Consider the following 17,071-nt stretch of genomic DNA (forward strand, 5'->3'; position numbering starts at 1 on the left):
ACAGTTTTCTTTTCATTGTCTGAAGCTACATACTAGAACATACTGAGTATATTACCATGCCTGTGGGCAACCACACTCATTTTGAGATGAAGTACCTCCAAAAAACAAATGCAGAAACACAGATCTGATCACAGCTTGGCAAATGAATATACAGGACTGTGCTGTCGGACCAACCTGACAACGTTGTGCATAGAATTGTGTGTGTGTATGTGTGTGTGTGTGTGTGTGTGTGTGTGTGTGTGTGTGTGTGTGTGTGTGTGTGTGTGTGTGTGTGTGTGTGTGTGTGTGTGTGTGTGTGTGTGTGTGTGTGTGTGTGTGTGCGTGCATGTGCGTATGTGAGTGTATGCGAGTGTCCTCATTAGAAACAAATAATAGTGGGATGATATCACAAATGACAGACAACGCTTGGAGGGCTAATTAAACAGATGTTTGGCTAAAGATACTGTATGTGTGCGTGTGTGTGTGTGTGTGCGTGCGTGCGTGCGTGCGTGCGCAAGAGGTAGGGTACTTTTCATACTGTATATGAATATTCAAACAAAGTCCCGTAATATAGAATAACAAAGAGTGGTGGACAAGTGGTGCACGAGTCATGATAATCCTAAAGTTTTAATTTATTCATTGTTGATTAGAATGCAAATTATTTTTCATAACTTCTGTACAAAATAATACAAATATACTGTATATATATTTGACTAACTTGAGAGTTAAAAGGGTGTAGCATCATCATCATAATTGAGAATTCAAACACCAGTGATTTACACTTCTCTGTTCAGAGGAGCATTGAGGGATCTCACAGTAGTGGCTGTGTCTATTAGTCCAACTGTCACTGAACGATACTCACAGGTTGAGTGGCTGCCATGCTGGCCACTGGGCCTTGGTTTTAATGACGGTCAGCACTTCCTCTCCCTGCAGAGAGATAAAGATGGGGGGGGGAGAGAGAGAGAGAGAGAGAGAGAGAGAGAGAGAGAGAGAGAGAGAGAGAGAGAGAGAGAGAGAGAGAGAGAGAGAGAGAGAGAGAGAGAGAGAGAGAGAGAGAGAGAGAAGAAATAGAGAAGACATGTAGTCATGTACATCAATGCGATGAAGAAAGGGATAATTAAAGGGCCCAAAATGACACATCGGCTTGACACAGGGTGATCACTGTTATTAAAGACACCAAAGTGTTTTCTACTTTTCAAAAGCCAGAGAGTGCAGACAAATTATATCCATTATCAGGACAATTCAGTTCTGTGTCACAATGGCCATCTGTCTCTCCAAAAGAGAACCCAGCTCTCTGCTAACCGCACACAAACCTAAACCACTCTATTGTAACGTCCTCATTCTCTCTCCACCATTACGGTCAATTTATGGACAGGCTCACAAGATTTTATATAAGAATGCCGTGGACATAAATTCTTCCGCCAATAGCAGGGTGGTAAATGATGAATTCGGCAAAGGAGCTGATTAGAATTGAATTGAACAGTCTGAATATGCCCTTTCAAAATTAATGAGTACTCATTGTCTCCATCAGACCCCCCCCCCAACACACACACAGACACAAAACTGGCAGATAAGAGACTGAAAAACAAGATACAACAAAGACAAAGGCACAATACGTCAAACAAACAAGAACACATTACGATATAGAGACAGATGGACTTGTTCATTTGGTAGACAAAACGTTTGATGATCACACACACAGTCAGTTTTGCTTATTTTGCATCAATATATTTTCCTGAATGCTTCAGGACATAATCTGTTATTCTATCAAGAAGAGATGGAAGAGGAAAGCAAGGGAGTAGACAGAGTGAGAGGAGATAGCGAGGGAGGACAAGAAGAGATGGAGATGAATCAAAGGTTAGGAAAGAGGAAGAAAAATGATTGGCACACGTCCGCATGTAAAAGGGAGTGAAAGAGAGGGATGAGGTGAGGAGAAATTGATGAATGGGTACGCTAAAAAGCAGGGGAGAGATGGACGGAGGCAGAACAGACAAAATGAAAAGATTTAATGAAGATCGCGGAGGCTGCAGGATGGGGCGCTGAGGGGAGGCGCAACGGGGAGGGGGGAACACGGACGCGGAAAGTTAATGAGAATGAGAAACGGAAAGGAGAGGGCATAACATAGGAGGAACCACGGAGCGGGCGGGTTGGGACAAGGAAGACAGGACCATGCTGTGCTGGAGATGTGTTGTAGAAGATAAGAGGAGCGAGCGAGAAGCTGAAAAGGTTAGAGGAGAGGAGCGAGTGAGAAGCTGAAAAGGTTAGAGGAGAGGAATATTTTAGTTCAGAGGTTGGTCATAGTGACACGTCCGACCTACAGCATGCCCCCCCACACACACACACACACACACACACACACACAGGATTCAACTGTGGTGATTCTCCTTCATATTAGAGAATATTTGGTTGTTAGAGAGTTGCCTTTCATTCCCTGCGGGGAACCAGATACTAGTCTCACATAGCCAGATGATCTACGTCTATCAATACATCTGCTGATAACTAAATTCTAATGTAGTTGCTAACAGACCTATGACCACTGCTTCAAATCATATCACCATCCCATGATGAAGGACCGCCCTAGAGTCTTGGTTCTGCATGCAGTTATCTTTTAAATTTCCAAATTGTTTCCACACAGTTTTTAGCAATAACACCGGCGTGTATCTCAGATTGTCTGGAGAGTGAGACAGACACAAGTGAGATACAAGAAGACTTTTGATTTGATTTGATTTGATTTATTTGAAAAGCCATCACCACATGGTCACCGCAGTTCGAGGATAACACAAGAAAGTCCTGAGACTTATTTCCGTTGAGGTCCTCTTACAATTAACAATCAATACGTTAAAAATACTTTACAATACAACACATGTAACTAACGTAACACTACATAGACACAAGTGACATACACAGTACAGACACAGTACACATTACACAACAATACAAAACACAAGTAACAGTCACAGTACATACATACAAACAATACAAGAACACAAGTAACATACAGAGTACACAAACAAGTGCTACCTTATCTTTCCTAGTCTAAAGACCCTCTATAGGGGAACCTTTTCTAATAGACATGCTTTCGTTTTGTATTTAAAAGTCCTCAGATTTGTTGTCAGTTTGACACTGTTTTCGAGGTCATTCCACTGTGTGGCTCCTATGTAAGTAAATGATTCCCTGCCTACTTTACTTTTAAAAGCCGGAAGGCTCACGTCTGCTACACTGGCTCTGGTGAAAAAATGGTGTACTTCGCTTCTCTGAGTAAAACATGTCTTTAAAAATATGGGGACCTCTCCATACAGTATATTATCTTATGAACCATGGTCAATCTGGCCATGATTACCCTGGATTCTACTGGGAGCCAGTTGAGTTCTCTAAACTGGTTCCTACCTATATGGGATCTGGGTCCTAACCCTAGAATGACCCTGATCAGTCTATTCTGAGCTGACTGTAGCTTTGTTTTGAGGGATTTCAATAAGCCCTTGAACCAAGATGTACAAGCGAAATCAAAATGGCACATAATAAGAGAATTGGCTACCACCTGTTTTGTCTCCCTATCCAAGTACCTTGCTGTCCTTGCCAGAAATTTAGTCAGTCCGGAGACTTTGCTCAGCACCTTGCTGGCCATATTTCGGCCATCTAGGTTACCCTCCAAGATACAACCCAGGTATTTCACCGATGATTTAGCCTCAATGAAGTCAGAATTTAATTTGACCTTGAACTCTGGGCTCTTTCTTAATTTGATTTTAGAACCAAATAGGATAGATTCCGACTTCCCTGTGTGTAAAGATAACTTATTATCTATAAGCCAGGAATTAACCTTTGTCAATTCCTCACTCAGGGAACTCTCCAGTGTGGATTGTTCCTTATGGGACATCAGCAGAGCAGAATCGTCGGCATACAAGAACAAATCACAGTTACAGGCGTCTGTCATATCATTCACGTATACCAAAAACAGTGCTGGGCCTAGAATGCTTCCCTGAGGAACACCACATTTCATGAAGCTTGAATCTGACAAAACACCATTTACCTCTACCCTCTGTTCGCGGTCCGTTAGGTAGGATTGAAACCATTTGCATGTTGCCCTGTCTGCCCCCAGGGCCTCAAGCTTGTTGAGAAGTCTAATGTGGTTCACCGTGTCGAATGCTCTCCGTAAGTCCAGTAGTACCATTCCACACAGCTTCCCACTATCAACCTCTTTCCTAATTTGTTCCGTTAAGAATAGTAAGCATGTGTCAGTTGAGTATGACTTTCTAAAGCCTGATTGGAGTTTGTACATTAGATTGTTCCTATTTAAGTACTCGTTTAATTGGTCATTGATTACCCTCTCAAATATTTTTGACACTGAACCCAAAACTGACACCGGTCGATAGTTACCGGGGTCATTTTTGGCTCCTTTTTTGTACAGGGGGAGTATTTTGGCCTTTTTTAGGTCATGGGGGAAGACACCCTGTTCAATTGATAGGTTGAAGATGTGCGTGATACTGGGCGCTATCTGCATTGCAGCATCCCTTAAAAAGAGAGGAGCTATTCCATCCAGGCCTGTGGCCTTAGCGCAATTGATCTTGGATAGCATCTCATAGACCACCTCCACCTCTACCCTCTGCAGGGAGAATGAGTTGGAACACACTCCTTGTTTCCCATAAAACTCCCTGACCCTGTCTATGTCATAGATCCCTGGTGCTAATGGCAATTTGGAGACCAGGTCTGCTGCGACATTTGTGAAATAGTCATTGAATTTATTTGCAACCAATTTTTGATCGAATACCATCTCTTCATTAATTTTAAGACCTATATTACTGCATTTATTGCTTTTGATTTTATCTCCTGCACCTAGTTCTTTTAGAGTTTTCCAGAGTTTTTGTGTGTTGCTTTTATTTTCTAATATTTGTTCTTTATAGTGAGTCTGTTTTGTACTAATAATGAGCCTCTGAGTTTTATTCCTCAGCTCTCTAAAAAGGGCCGAATCTTCAACTGTGTTCGTTTTACAATAGCTCTTGTGAGCTTTCTCCCTGGACCTGATTGACTCCAAAATGTCATTATTGAACCAGCGGCTGGACCTCTGTTTGATTCTCACCTGCCTAAGTGGTGCGGTTGAGTCAATAGCTTGGTGGAAGATCTTCCCAAAAGCTTCCCATGCTTTATTGACACAGCCACATGTTAAACCTGGAGTCCAGTCCTTCTTGTCTATTTGCTCTATGAATTTTTCAGCTGTATAATTTTTGAAAGTCCTTGCTAGGACAGTCTTGTGAGCATGAAATCTTACCTTCTCTATTCTTCTTGTACACAGTATGTCATAAAGTGATCGCTGATGCCATACACAATGGTGCCACTCTGTGATACTTTTGTGACATCTGAAACTAGAATGAGATCAATGATGGATTTCGTTGTTTCACTTACTCTCGTGGGTTGTTTTATTAATTGTCTGAAACCAAAGGAGTTACACAAATTTTCAAACCCTTTAAAGGTAGACTGAGAGGCAGAGAGAGAGAGAGAGAGAGAGAGAGAGAGAGAGAGAGAGAGAGAGAGAGAGAGAGAGAGAGAGAGAGACAAAGATCAAGATCCTCCCAAATCCCTTACTGATCTCAGCACTACCCACGACCATAGACTGTATAAATGAGATGGACAAACCCCCTCCGCTGCTTTCTACAGACCGAAAATGACGCCTTTGCTGCAAGACTGTAGGTCCGCCATCTTTCAATACGCGTCAGAATGAGTTCAGACCATTATTGGTTGGGTAACTTGTCAATCAAGAGCGGGGGGTGGGGAATGAATGCTATTGGTTGTGTAGCGTGTCAATCAAATCATCCCGCCCTTCCTAGAGAATAGCCTACTTTATCGTCAATTTTATAATAAATAGAACCATAATTTAGCAAAACGCATATCCTGATGATTGAAAGGAGACTTTAAACTAGCGACTGGAAGCATATAGAATTTATGACAATTTTTATTACAGTAAGAAAATCTAGTCTAAAGTTTGTCAAAAAACCCATTCACTTGCGCTAAAATAAATTCTTTCTGAACTCACAGGTCGGCGCAGGGTAAAACAGCGCCACTCTGGCCATTTTGTCGGCCTCATCGTAAATATCTCAGCCTTGCCCCTTGCCCACGACTCACTCCCTCACTTTGGAAAAAAGTTGTGCCAGGAGGGACCTGGCCCACACATCATTGTCTTTCTACACCCATCCTAATAAAGGCTAATGAGCCTGGAGACTTTGGGAAAAGCTTTTCTAATGTCTAAATGCAATTACAATTACACAGACGCTATGGAACAGATGGATGGATGAGCCACGCTGCTGTAATTTGTCAATACAGTAGCTTAGGTTAAAATTAGGTGATTCACACGCGCACACACACACACACACACACACACACACACACACACACACTAGGGCATTAACAGAATAATCGAATATTCGAATATTTGACAATCAAACCGACTATTCGACTATCAAACCACTATTCGATTATTCAATAAAAAAAAAAAAATAAAAAAAAGTTTTTTTTTTTTTTTTTTTTTAGATTTTTTTTTTTTTAGTGGCTTTTCTGCAGCAGACACGCAGCTGTGAGCTCTGGTGTGACGTCAACTCGCATTCCTTGAGTCCAGTCATCAATGTCATTGAAAAAAAAAAAAAAAAAAACTTTTTATTTTTTTTATTTTTTATTTTTTTATTATTTTATTTTTTATAATCAAATCGATTAATCGAATATTCGAATACTTATAGGTCGAATAATTCGAATACTAAAAATCACTATTCGTGAATGCCCTAACACACACACACACACAGTACACTTATGCATTCAAGTTGTTGAACCACTGTCTAATCTTATGAAGCCAATTACATGACTACCAGGCTGTCTTCCTGGAAATGTGCTGCAATTTAACTCACCTATCAAGGTGTCTTTGATCATGTGCAAAACCGCACACGCACACACACACACACACACACACACACACACACACACACACACACACACACACACACACACACACACACACACACACACACACACACACACACACACACACACACACAGTTGTCAATTGTCAGTCATCTATGACATGGTTATGAAGCAAAAGCCCTTCAGTATCATGTGCCCAATTATACTTTCCCCTAAGGCTGGTTGCTGTAATTGTGATAGCAAAATAACAGTTTCTGCATTCTATAAATACATCATAAAGAGGTATTTGAAATGAACAGACATCCCATCCCCCCTGCAGAGCAAGAAATTGGAAATCCAATTTTCAAGTATATTAATATTTAATGTCTGATACTTTTGGTTAACTCCGGTTAACTGTCAGTAAGGTCTAAATGTCTTATTATCATTATTATCATTATTATTTTCATACCGTAGCTCATTAGCTCAACAAATCCAACGCTTTATGTACTGGTATCTTAAGCTTAATTTATACTCATACAACTGCATCATAGCAGATCTACAAGCTCACAGTGTGAGCCTGTAGATGTGCTATTTTCGGAGCACGACAAAGTCATAGGATGAAGAATCAGCCGACAAAATCATAGCCCACATACATTCAAAAACAATATGTCGAATAAAACAAACCTTTCTCTTAAATAGTGTGATACAATGCACAAATTACTTGAATTTGAGAGTGAGAGTGAGAGTGACACTGCCTGCACTGTGACGTGTCACTGACGCACGTGAAGTGTTATTCTGCTGCGCTGCAGGGAGAACACCATTGAGAACACATAAAACACACTTGATTCCTCACCAGACAGTCATTTTTGGGAAGATTTAATGACTAGAGGTTCAGGCGACTACACAGCCCACACATCTAGAGTTCGGACCGTTGTGCAGCCCTCACACCTACGTTGCACCGCCAATTTAGGACTTCTTTTAACTACAAGGCACTGATATTAACATGCTGCTTACTCAGGTTTTTTGTGCTCAACTTGTTTTCCATTCTTTACTGCCAATTCTTTTCTTTTTGCTCCCTGAGCTGCAAACATATGCATAAACAAGAGTTTCACCTCACTGTTACCTGTAATTGTGTTGTGACAATAAAGTTGATTGATTGATTGATTAGACCGATATGCGCCGCCTAGCGCCGCCGGTGTTGGGGTTTGTGCAGAACATAGACAATAATGGGGCGGGTGTTTTGATGTGTGCCGTGTGGTGTGTTAGCCTATAGTATGCACCTAAATAATATTACAAAATGTAAAAAGGTCATGAAAATGATCATGGAATAACAAATACGTCTCTTTAATAATATTGTTATTTGATATTAATTAACTGTTACTGTTCACTTTGTCCATGCACAAAATGTCACATGCACTGTATGTCTTTTTATCCATACTGTATCAATATGCATGTGTATGCTTGGCACATTGCCTTCTCCTATGTGCACCCATACGGATGCACACTGTAGGTATCATAGGTACGGTGTACCGTATGTCCCCTGCTTCTGTTCAGATAATCACTTGCATTTGTTTGTCAGGGAGTGCACAGGAGCCTGACTCCTTTTGTGTGCAAGTGTGCGCACGCGCATTAACCTGAGGCTCAGGTAATCCATCACACCACTGTCAGATGTAATATGTGACACATTCACCTGGGGAAACACTGTCACATTAGTCAGCATGGATCACTGACTGCTGTGTTTTGTCTTGTCAAAATTATCTGTCTCTTGCAGGAATATAAAAAAGCAAGACTAGCTAGCGCCTAGCACTACCTGCTGGCACTTCACGAAAACACTTATTTTTACAGTCTACTATGCAATGCACTCATTTCTGGCAAAAGAAGATTGATAAGATGACAGACATTATTTTATTCATAATGGAGGATATAGCTCCTGTTGTAAGGTTTTTGCTGGTATGATTTGATCAATTTGGATAAACTTGGGTGGCCCCAACCTGCCAAAGCCCTCCAGCATGTCATACTAAGGTCCATATGAAAACACTTTATATGCCATGTTTTAACCTAGTCTTCGAAGAGAAGAGAAGAGAAGAGAAGAGAAGAGAAGAGAGAAGAGAAGAGAAGAGAAGAGAAGAGAAGAGAAGAGAAGAGAAGAGAAGAGAAGAGAAGAGAAGAGAAGAGAAGAGAAGAGAAGAGAAGAGAAGAGAAGAGAAGAGAAGAGAAGAGAAGAGAAGAGAAGAGAAGAGAAGAGAAGAGAAGAGAAGAGAAGATAAGATAAGATAAGATAAGATAAGATAAGATAAGATAAGATAAGATAAGATAAGATAAGATAAGAGAAGAGAAGAGAAGAGAAGAGAAGAGAAGAGAAGAGAAGAGAAGAGAAGAGAAGAGAAGAGAAGAGAAGAGAAGAGAAGAGAAGAGAAGATAAGAGAAGAGAAGAGAAGAGAAGAGAAGAGAAGAGAAGAGAAGAGAAGAGAAGAGAAGAGAAGAGAAGAGAAGATAAGAGAAGAGAAGATTTGGGTGTAACAGTGAGAAATGATAGCTGGAGTAGTGAGGTGGGGGGGGGTGACAGGGAGTAGCAGTAGAGTGGAATGGAGAGGGGAGAAGAGGAGGTGGGGTCACTGTGTGAGTGAAAGTCCAGTAATTGCTTTGCCCTCAGGCCGAGCCGGGTGGTCGCTCAGTCAAAGCTAGTGATGAATTCCATGCCCCTGGTTCTGCCCTGGGAATAAAGTTACTCTTCACAGGGATTTGTGTTTATGACCGCTGGAATGAACAAAGAAAGAGACTGCAAGGGCTGTTTAGAGGAGAGAGGGAGAGGAGGGGAGAGAAAGAAAGAAAGAAAGAAAGAAAGAAAGGGAGAACACCAAGTGGCAAGCACTTCCCAGAGCTCCTGTTAAATGGACAAGATGAGCTGGAGGGGATGTTTGGACAGAGAAAGAGGGAGAGATGGGTGAAGGGGGAGGGGTGGGAGGTAATACAGGCAGGGCAGATGAGTTCCATCAAGACCTCTGACCTGTCAGCAGCTGACAGCAGTGGACAGTTTAGCTGGCCCGAGGGCCCCTGAGGGCCACACAGTGACACTGGTGAAGAGGGAACTGATATTACACTGTAAAAAGTATACTGTTAAAGAGTGTTAATTTAACTCTCAGAGTTACGAATGGATAAATAAAAGCAACAGATAATTTTAAATGACAGAATCAACTAACATTAAAAAAGGAGGAAAAAAAGGGGAAAAAAGTAAAAAAAAGCCCACAGATTTCTCGAAGCAGCCTTGGAAAATATTAATTACAATGATGAAACAACAGTACAGTTTATGGTATGTAACTCTGGAATACAAGCTCTTGTGGATTTCTTTGGTTCCTGTGCATCTGAACTATAATTATCTTGTCACAACAACCTGATTGGTATGTTGAAAGTAATTGTTTACAGTGACATTGACTGCCCCGATATAACTGAATCCAAGCTCTGTAATGAAGAGGGACAGAACTTGCATTAAGCCGCAGACATGTGGTCAACACAACTCACATATCAGTAATGAGCAAGGTGCAGTTCCAGGTCTGGATGATGCCTCATCATCCACATGTGTCTGCAGACTGTTAATCAAAGGAGAAGTGACAGGCATTAGCAGGGGAAGATACGGCAAATTGTCAGATGGAAGGTGTTAAGGTTAAAGTGGAAGGAAGAAAGAAGGCAGGTAGGAGAAAAGAATGGATCCATTGAGTGTAATTCATAAGTATAACAGCTTAGATTTTTAATTAAAAATGTTTTTTTTTGGGGTGTTGCATTAGTCGACTATTATGCAAGGCAACATTTGGCCAATCAGATTCAACTATAGAAATCCGTAGTCGGGGACAGGCCTTATATGTATGTATGTATGTATGTATGTATGTGACACACACACACACACACACACACACACACACACACACACACACACACACACACACACACACACACACACACACACACACACACACACACACACACACACACACACACACACACACACACACACACACACACACACACACACACACACACACACACACACATATATATATAAAACACATACAAAACTGTTAAACAATCATAAATGTTTAACAAGGTCTTCAAAATGGAGCACATGGTCCTGGGTAGATTGGTTTCACTTGAGGCTAATTCTCCTATCAGTAAGTCAATAGAAAAGAATTAAGCTGCAGTGAGACTGTTTGTTGGGCTATCTGGCAGTGTGGGGTTTGTTTTGTCTGGTCATTTTACTTTGTCTACATTTTCCCTGCAGAGTGGAGCCATCTTGTGTTCAAGGCCGTCTAAACTCTAGAAAATGGAAAAGGGGAAAAATATTTTGATATTCATTGCAGATAGCAAGCAGAACGTCAATGTTTATCAATTAAGGAAATAGCAGGTGTGTTTGAACATCTAAAAAAAAAGAGCAGAAATGTGAACTATTGAAGGTCATGTCACTCTTTCTTGACCCAAAGCGAAATCCAACTACAAAGTGAAGTCTTTCATCATAAGATGAAAGAATGGGAGTGGTACCTGGAGACAGACAGCAATGAATGCACTGAGAGACGCGGTCTCTGCATCAATCACCCTCTTATCTAGATGCAGATGAAACATCTTAACACACACACATATATATTATATATATACATATACGTGTGTGTGTGTGTGTGTGTGTGTGTGTGTGTGTGTGTGTGTGTGTGTGTGTGTGTGTGTGTGTGTGTGTGTGTGTGTGTGTGTGTGTGTGTGTGTGTGTGTGTGTGTGTGTGTGTGTGTGTCTCTCTCTCTCGATGTTTAATTCTCACACACACACACACACACACACACACACACACACACACACACTGCTAGTTAATAACCACACTATTATCCCTCTTAACTTCAGTAGCACAACCAAGGGTGCACACTTGTCTTTTAATATTTGACATAAACAAATGTAATATGCAAATATCTGACATCATTTAATTTAATAAAGACCAGACCAGAAGCAGGGATAACATTAATGACCAGAGGGGGAGAATAAGACAAAAATACATTCAGTCTCTATACACGTTGCTGCCCACCATTTGAATATCATTAGTTTGGATGGATCCAATCAAGCGTAATTCACACTTGGAATCCTTTTCACCTTTCAGTGGGAAGTGTTCCCACCTCACACAGTTTTCTTATACTTGAGCTCCACATCAGCGTTTGGACCTTGGATGTCATTGGTGGGCGGGTTTCTGAACAGCCCATGCACCTCTGAGATGCAGAGTGATTAGACAGAAATTGTGCGCTCCTACTGTATAATGAGCATTAGCGGGGAGCAATTATATGAAGATAAGGTTGAAAATCGGAGTGTTCCTTTAATTACTGCACATGAAAACTTCTTGAGGCTTATACAGTCTGTCAGCTACAGTACACTGATTAAAAGTTGGTTAACAGGCTATTTGTTGAATAACATTTCTTTAACTACATTAAACATATAAGCTAAGCCAAAAACAAGCAGTTATTTGGTCTATCTCAAACAAGTGCGTTTTTGCTGTTCTCCTTGGATCGCCACCTTTCTGTGGTGGTACGGTCTAAGCTTATATGTATTGTAGCTTTATTTCCAATGTCAAAACATGCAACTATTCCAGGTCCTCAATAGCTCATAGGTAAAACGACACTGAGCAGGTGGAGGTTATTGCAATGTTAGGTATTCTAAGAACTAGCTTGTGAATACGATTGAAAAGAAAACCTTGAAGGAGAGGAAAACTAATTCTATATGATATGTCTGATGTTCAGCCAGCTTACATAAAATAACAACAATGGACAACTGTTTTTTATGGCATTTATGCAATGCAACTGCATTTGGAAGGCAACTAGAAAACCCATTTACTCAAACCATTATAGCATTCGGTTTAGGGCTCAAACTTTGCAAGCGTATCCATTTGCAACGGTAATAAAACCCATTTCACTGGAGGTGCCTTGTTATACGGAAATAATGGCTACCCTCCAGCCAATGTGATTTGAGCATTCACCCATTATATAAACAGCATTATGACTCCATTTTGAGTGATTATAGTTGACAACTCTCCACCTCCTCAGTTCAACAGTGTAAACAGATAAACCATGCACATCTAAACAATGGAACAGAACAGAGAGTAACAGAACAGGATGGAACAGAGCAGAGCAAAAGAGAACAGACCAGACATAAAGGGTGGATCAGAAAGATGCTGTGTTAGTGGCATCCTCCCGACTTTAGAGTGAGGCGGTGCCTGTCATGTACTCACAACACCATGTGTTCTCTTCTGACCTCTGAACTTTGCCGTGTTTGTAAACACTCTTCCATCCTCCCAGTCTCCCTCCTTCTGTTCAGTACCCTGACTGATAAAAGGCGGCACATCATACAAATAGAAAAAAAAGAAATGTCTCGGCTGCCACTACTCTCATCTCCAGCTCCGTGTCCAGCTTCCTCCCTCAGTTTGGCCCGTCTGAACCTTTCAGCCAATTAAGAGTCGGCTGCGAGGGTCTGTCCATCTGTCATCCGCCAAAAGCTTTCTGAGCTGTGTGTGTGTGTGTATGTATTTGCCCTTTGGAACTTCCTAACTCAACTACCTCAGTCTCTTACAAGCACAACTCTTGATGGATAGCACTACACTATATAACTCCCTAACGTACGAAAGGCTCAAAGATACAGACTCCCACCACAAAAATATGTGCACACACAGAAACACATGTGCATGCCCCGCTTTTTTAGAGAGAGAGAGAGAGAGAGAGAGAGAGAGAGAGAGAGAGAAAGAGCTGTCTCCTACTTTTCATCTACTTTCTGCTCTACAAAGTAAACTCCTGTTAATTAACCTGTGTTAATTTAACTCAAGAGTTACAAATAGATAAATGAATACAGGATTTTACTGTGTACAAGACACGTAATGCCATTACGCTGTAGTCCAGCTGACCCTTTATAACAATCCACTGGGATCAGCATCACAAACACTGACCTCCACCATCACCACGGATAAATAAAACTTAAAGCTCAGCAAAGTGAGCACACGTGTCGTGTCTCAGAGTGGGCGAGTGAGTTAACATGTGTTTGTGTGTGCATTAAATGCGTGCACGTCTTAAGTGAGTGATACACCAGTACAAACCATCCTAGACAATAAACCAAAAGGTTTAAAGGTTAATATATTCCATACTGTTTTGAAGATTATTGGTATATGAATATGATTAAAAAGAAGCCTTCTGGCAGAGAGGAATGCAACGGGGCATCAGGTTCATGGACAAAGGCGGTTTAAATCCATCCAGACATTTGCAACTAATAGATATGGAGATCTTGAAACCTCTTTTCTTTTCCTGTACGATAGTCTATGATACAAATGCACAGCGAGCAAGTCATTACAAATGATACCACCGGTAACAATTTTCCAAATAGATGAATACATGATAAATACAAAGGATCATTAAAATGTAAATCCTCCCCTCTAACCTCTTTCTCCTTCCTTCTGTCCTCTTTTAAAAGTGAGACCGGCAGAGAGTTGCTATAAACATGTGTATGTGTGTGTGTGGATTCAGTAATTGTAAACCTGCATCCGCAGGTGATCTTACGAAGGTGTAATCTGAAATGTTTTCTTTTTTCTGTGCTTTGCACCCTGTTAAAATAAAAGGCTCCAATCACCCGAGTTGCTCCAGCGCCTTCTTTATTCAGCTATATGCGTCCGATCCTGAGACGCACCGGATCAGCCTGAATTCGGCTTGAGGCGCGGTGGAATATCCCTTTAATCCTGCATCTGCAGGTATTACGAGGTAAAAACTGTTAAAGCCAGCACAATAATAATGTGAAATTATGTAGCCTATATATTCGACACAAAATATGCTTAGATGTGTTCCCGAATGCAAATTATACACAAAACACAGATAACAATCTTGCAAAGCATCTTCTATCTGCCAAGCAAATGGAAAGACAACTTCCAACCAAGTCTGAACAATGCTACTGTTGACAACTGCAGCAGGTAAAAAAAGAAAAAAGAACACACAAACTTTTACTTCACACGAATGTTGACGCTGTGATAGTTTGACAAAATGGTTCTAAGCACGGAGATGGCTTGAAGACGCACAGAGGGAGAGAATGTTTCTCTTAGCACTACTTTCTGCCCTCTTAATCTGACAGGTGTCAGGAATGAGAATAGATGGTGTGTGTGATTGTCTGCCAGTTTGAGGGAGGTCTACGGCATTTTCCTGTGAAATGTTTTGAGCACAGAGATGAAGGATAGTTCCATCGACCCCCTGTGACAATCTCCCTGAAATGAGGTCTTCAAAACAGATAGAGTATAAACAATGGGATTAGGGTGAGACAATAACCCATTTAGACCTGAGGCCGATTCTAAAAACGCCTTCTAAATCCTGACCTAAGTTCTCTGAAAAACTTCAAATATTTATAAAAAATTACAACAAATGTATGTTGCTGCTATATACTGTACATAGCAACAAGAACCCCAAAAGGGGTTCCCGTCCTGAAAGGTATAGTTACAAATAGGGGTTCCCACCCAAAATGGGATAAGAGAGAGAGGGTGTGAATGTATGAGAGGAGTCAGTCCGTCAAGCAGCTGTAAAGATGGAAAGAAGGGATGAAGGGAGGAAGAAGAAATGGAAAGAGTCAATAAAAGATATCAAGAGCTCCGGTGAAGTTCATAGTGACATATTTTACATTTCCTACACTGTCGCATAACAATGTGGCTCAAACAAAAAGCTCTGACCCTAAAGTACAGCACAAAAAAAAACAATCTATACAGGACTCCCCAGAGAAAGATGATGGGTACTAGCCTGGGGCAATATGGCTAGGCTCAAACCTACTGTATGACCCAATGACCATTGCAGGAAGGGGGTGTTACACCCCGAAACAGGATATGAGGAGGGTGCTGTGAAGTGTGAACATCAGTAAAGTAGCCGGACCGGCGAGTCATAAAGACCTGCATCAGTGCAGGTCCTGCAGGTCCTGGTGCCAGTGTTCAATCACAGACTGTCTCATACAATTTCAAATGCTGCCGGCTGTCTCGAGAGACTACATCAATGCAGCATAATTTAGCACTTATATAGCACACGTTTTTCATTTAAAACTCTTAACCACTTAAACCCTCTATTCTTAGTAAAATGGACCTGAGTTACAACTGTACTTGGACCGCTTTTTCCCATCTACACCAAATCTCTTTGCCAAAAATAGCCAATCTACAAGCTCACGCAATTTGCTATTTTAGGCGAATGTTCCCCCCAGAATAGGCATGCTGGGGTTCAAGTGGTTAAATAAAAAAAAGAGAGAGGGGAAGGGCCTTTCGCTTCAAATGGCTTTTTCAAAGGTCATGTAACAGTCACAATAGATATTTCCCAGAGGAATCTTACCCGAGTGACGCTTTTGAAAAATTAGGTGTTGGATGCATGACAAAAGGTTAGTTATGGCAGTGGTGGGGGTTCAAAGCAGACACACCGTGGAGCTCGTTCTAATGCACCTCTGAGATTTTATGTTGTGGGCCGTCACATCCGACTAAACTCATTACAAGTTAATTGCATCAACCTATCAACTCACTTTTCCACTTCAATTTTAATGCACAGTGCTCTCCGGCCGGCCGCTCTTGACATTTTGCTATCTGATCATGTAAGATTACACTTGGCTGTACAGTATGTGACATTTCGAAGCAAGTTATAATTAGGTGCACCATGGATTTTTTTTTGTCCCTGTTCTCCGTCAGTGTGCCATCATGGTATTAAAAAGGTTGAGATTTTAGTCCTTGACCAGTAGCTCTTCACATTTCACAACCTTGACTTTTACAATATTCTGGTCTGTGTGACATTTCACAGTAATCCATAATTAGACATGCCATGTAACTGAGTGTGCCATGTAATTTAGTGTCCCATGTACAGTAAGCGGGTTGTGACTTTAGAAAGGTGGAATTTTACTGTGCTGGATGGATGTTGGGCGTTTCCCCTCAATCAGTCAGTTGTCCTGGATGAGAACAGTGCACTCTTAATCTTTATTTACCAATATTACTGAGCACAATTTGTTCCTAAGTGAGATTACAAAAATATCATTACTGGCACAAAATACAACTCAAATTGTATTTATTTTCACAAAGTCAACTACGTACTGTGCACCTCTACTTTATTTATTCTTGTAGGCACCCTTTACTTTGGCAGTCGTAGTGAACCAACTAAATTACTCAAGCACTTGGCATGTCAAAACCTGTGAGTGCCGTTTAGTGCCAGAGAG

The 17,071-nt window shown here is 41.1% G+C and overlaps 1 protein-coding gene across 1 annotated transcript in view; it reads right to left on the reverse strand.

Moving 5' to 3' along the window:
* Positions 1–17,071, reverse strand: part of spon1b (spondin 1b) — a 65,330-nt gene that overhangs the window by 18,365 nt on the left and 29,894 nt on the right. The window contains exon 7 of the mRNA XM_084058980.1: positions 842–906. Within this exon, the coding sequence (XP_083915106.1) occupies positions 842–906 (65 nt within the window). The remainder of the gene's footprint in view (positions 1–841; positions 907–17,071) is intronic.

The sequence above is a fragment of the Gymnoscopelus microlampas genome (assembly GCF_963454915.1).
Source record: "Gymnoscopelus microlampas genome assembly, chromosome: 6".
Classification (NCBI taxonomy): Eukaryota; Metazoa; Chordata; class Actinopteri; order Myctophiformes; family Myctophidae; genus Gymnoscopelus; species Gymnoscopelus microlampas.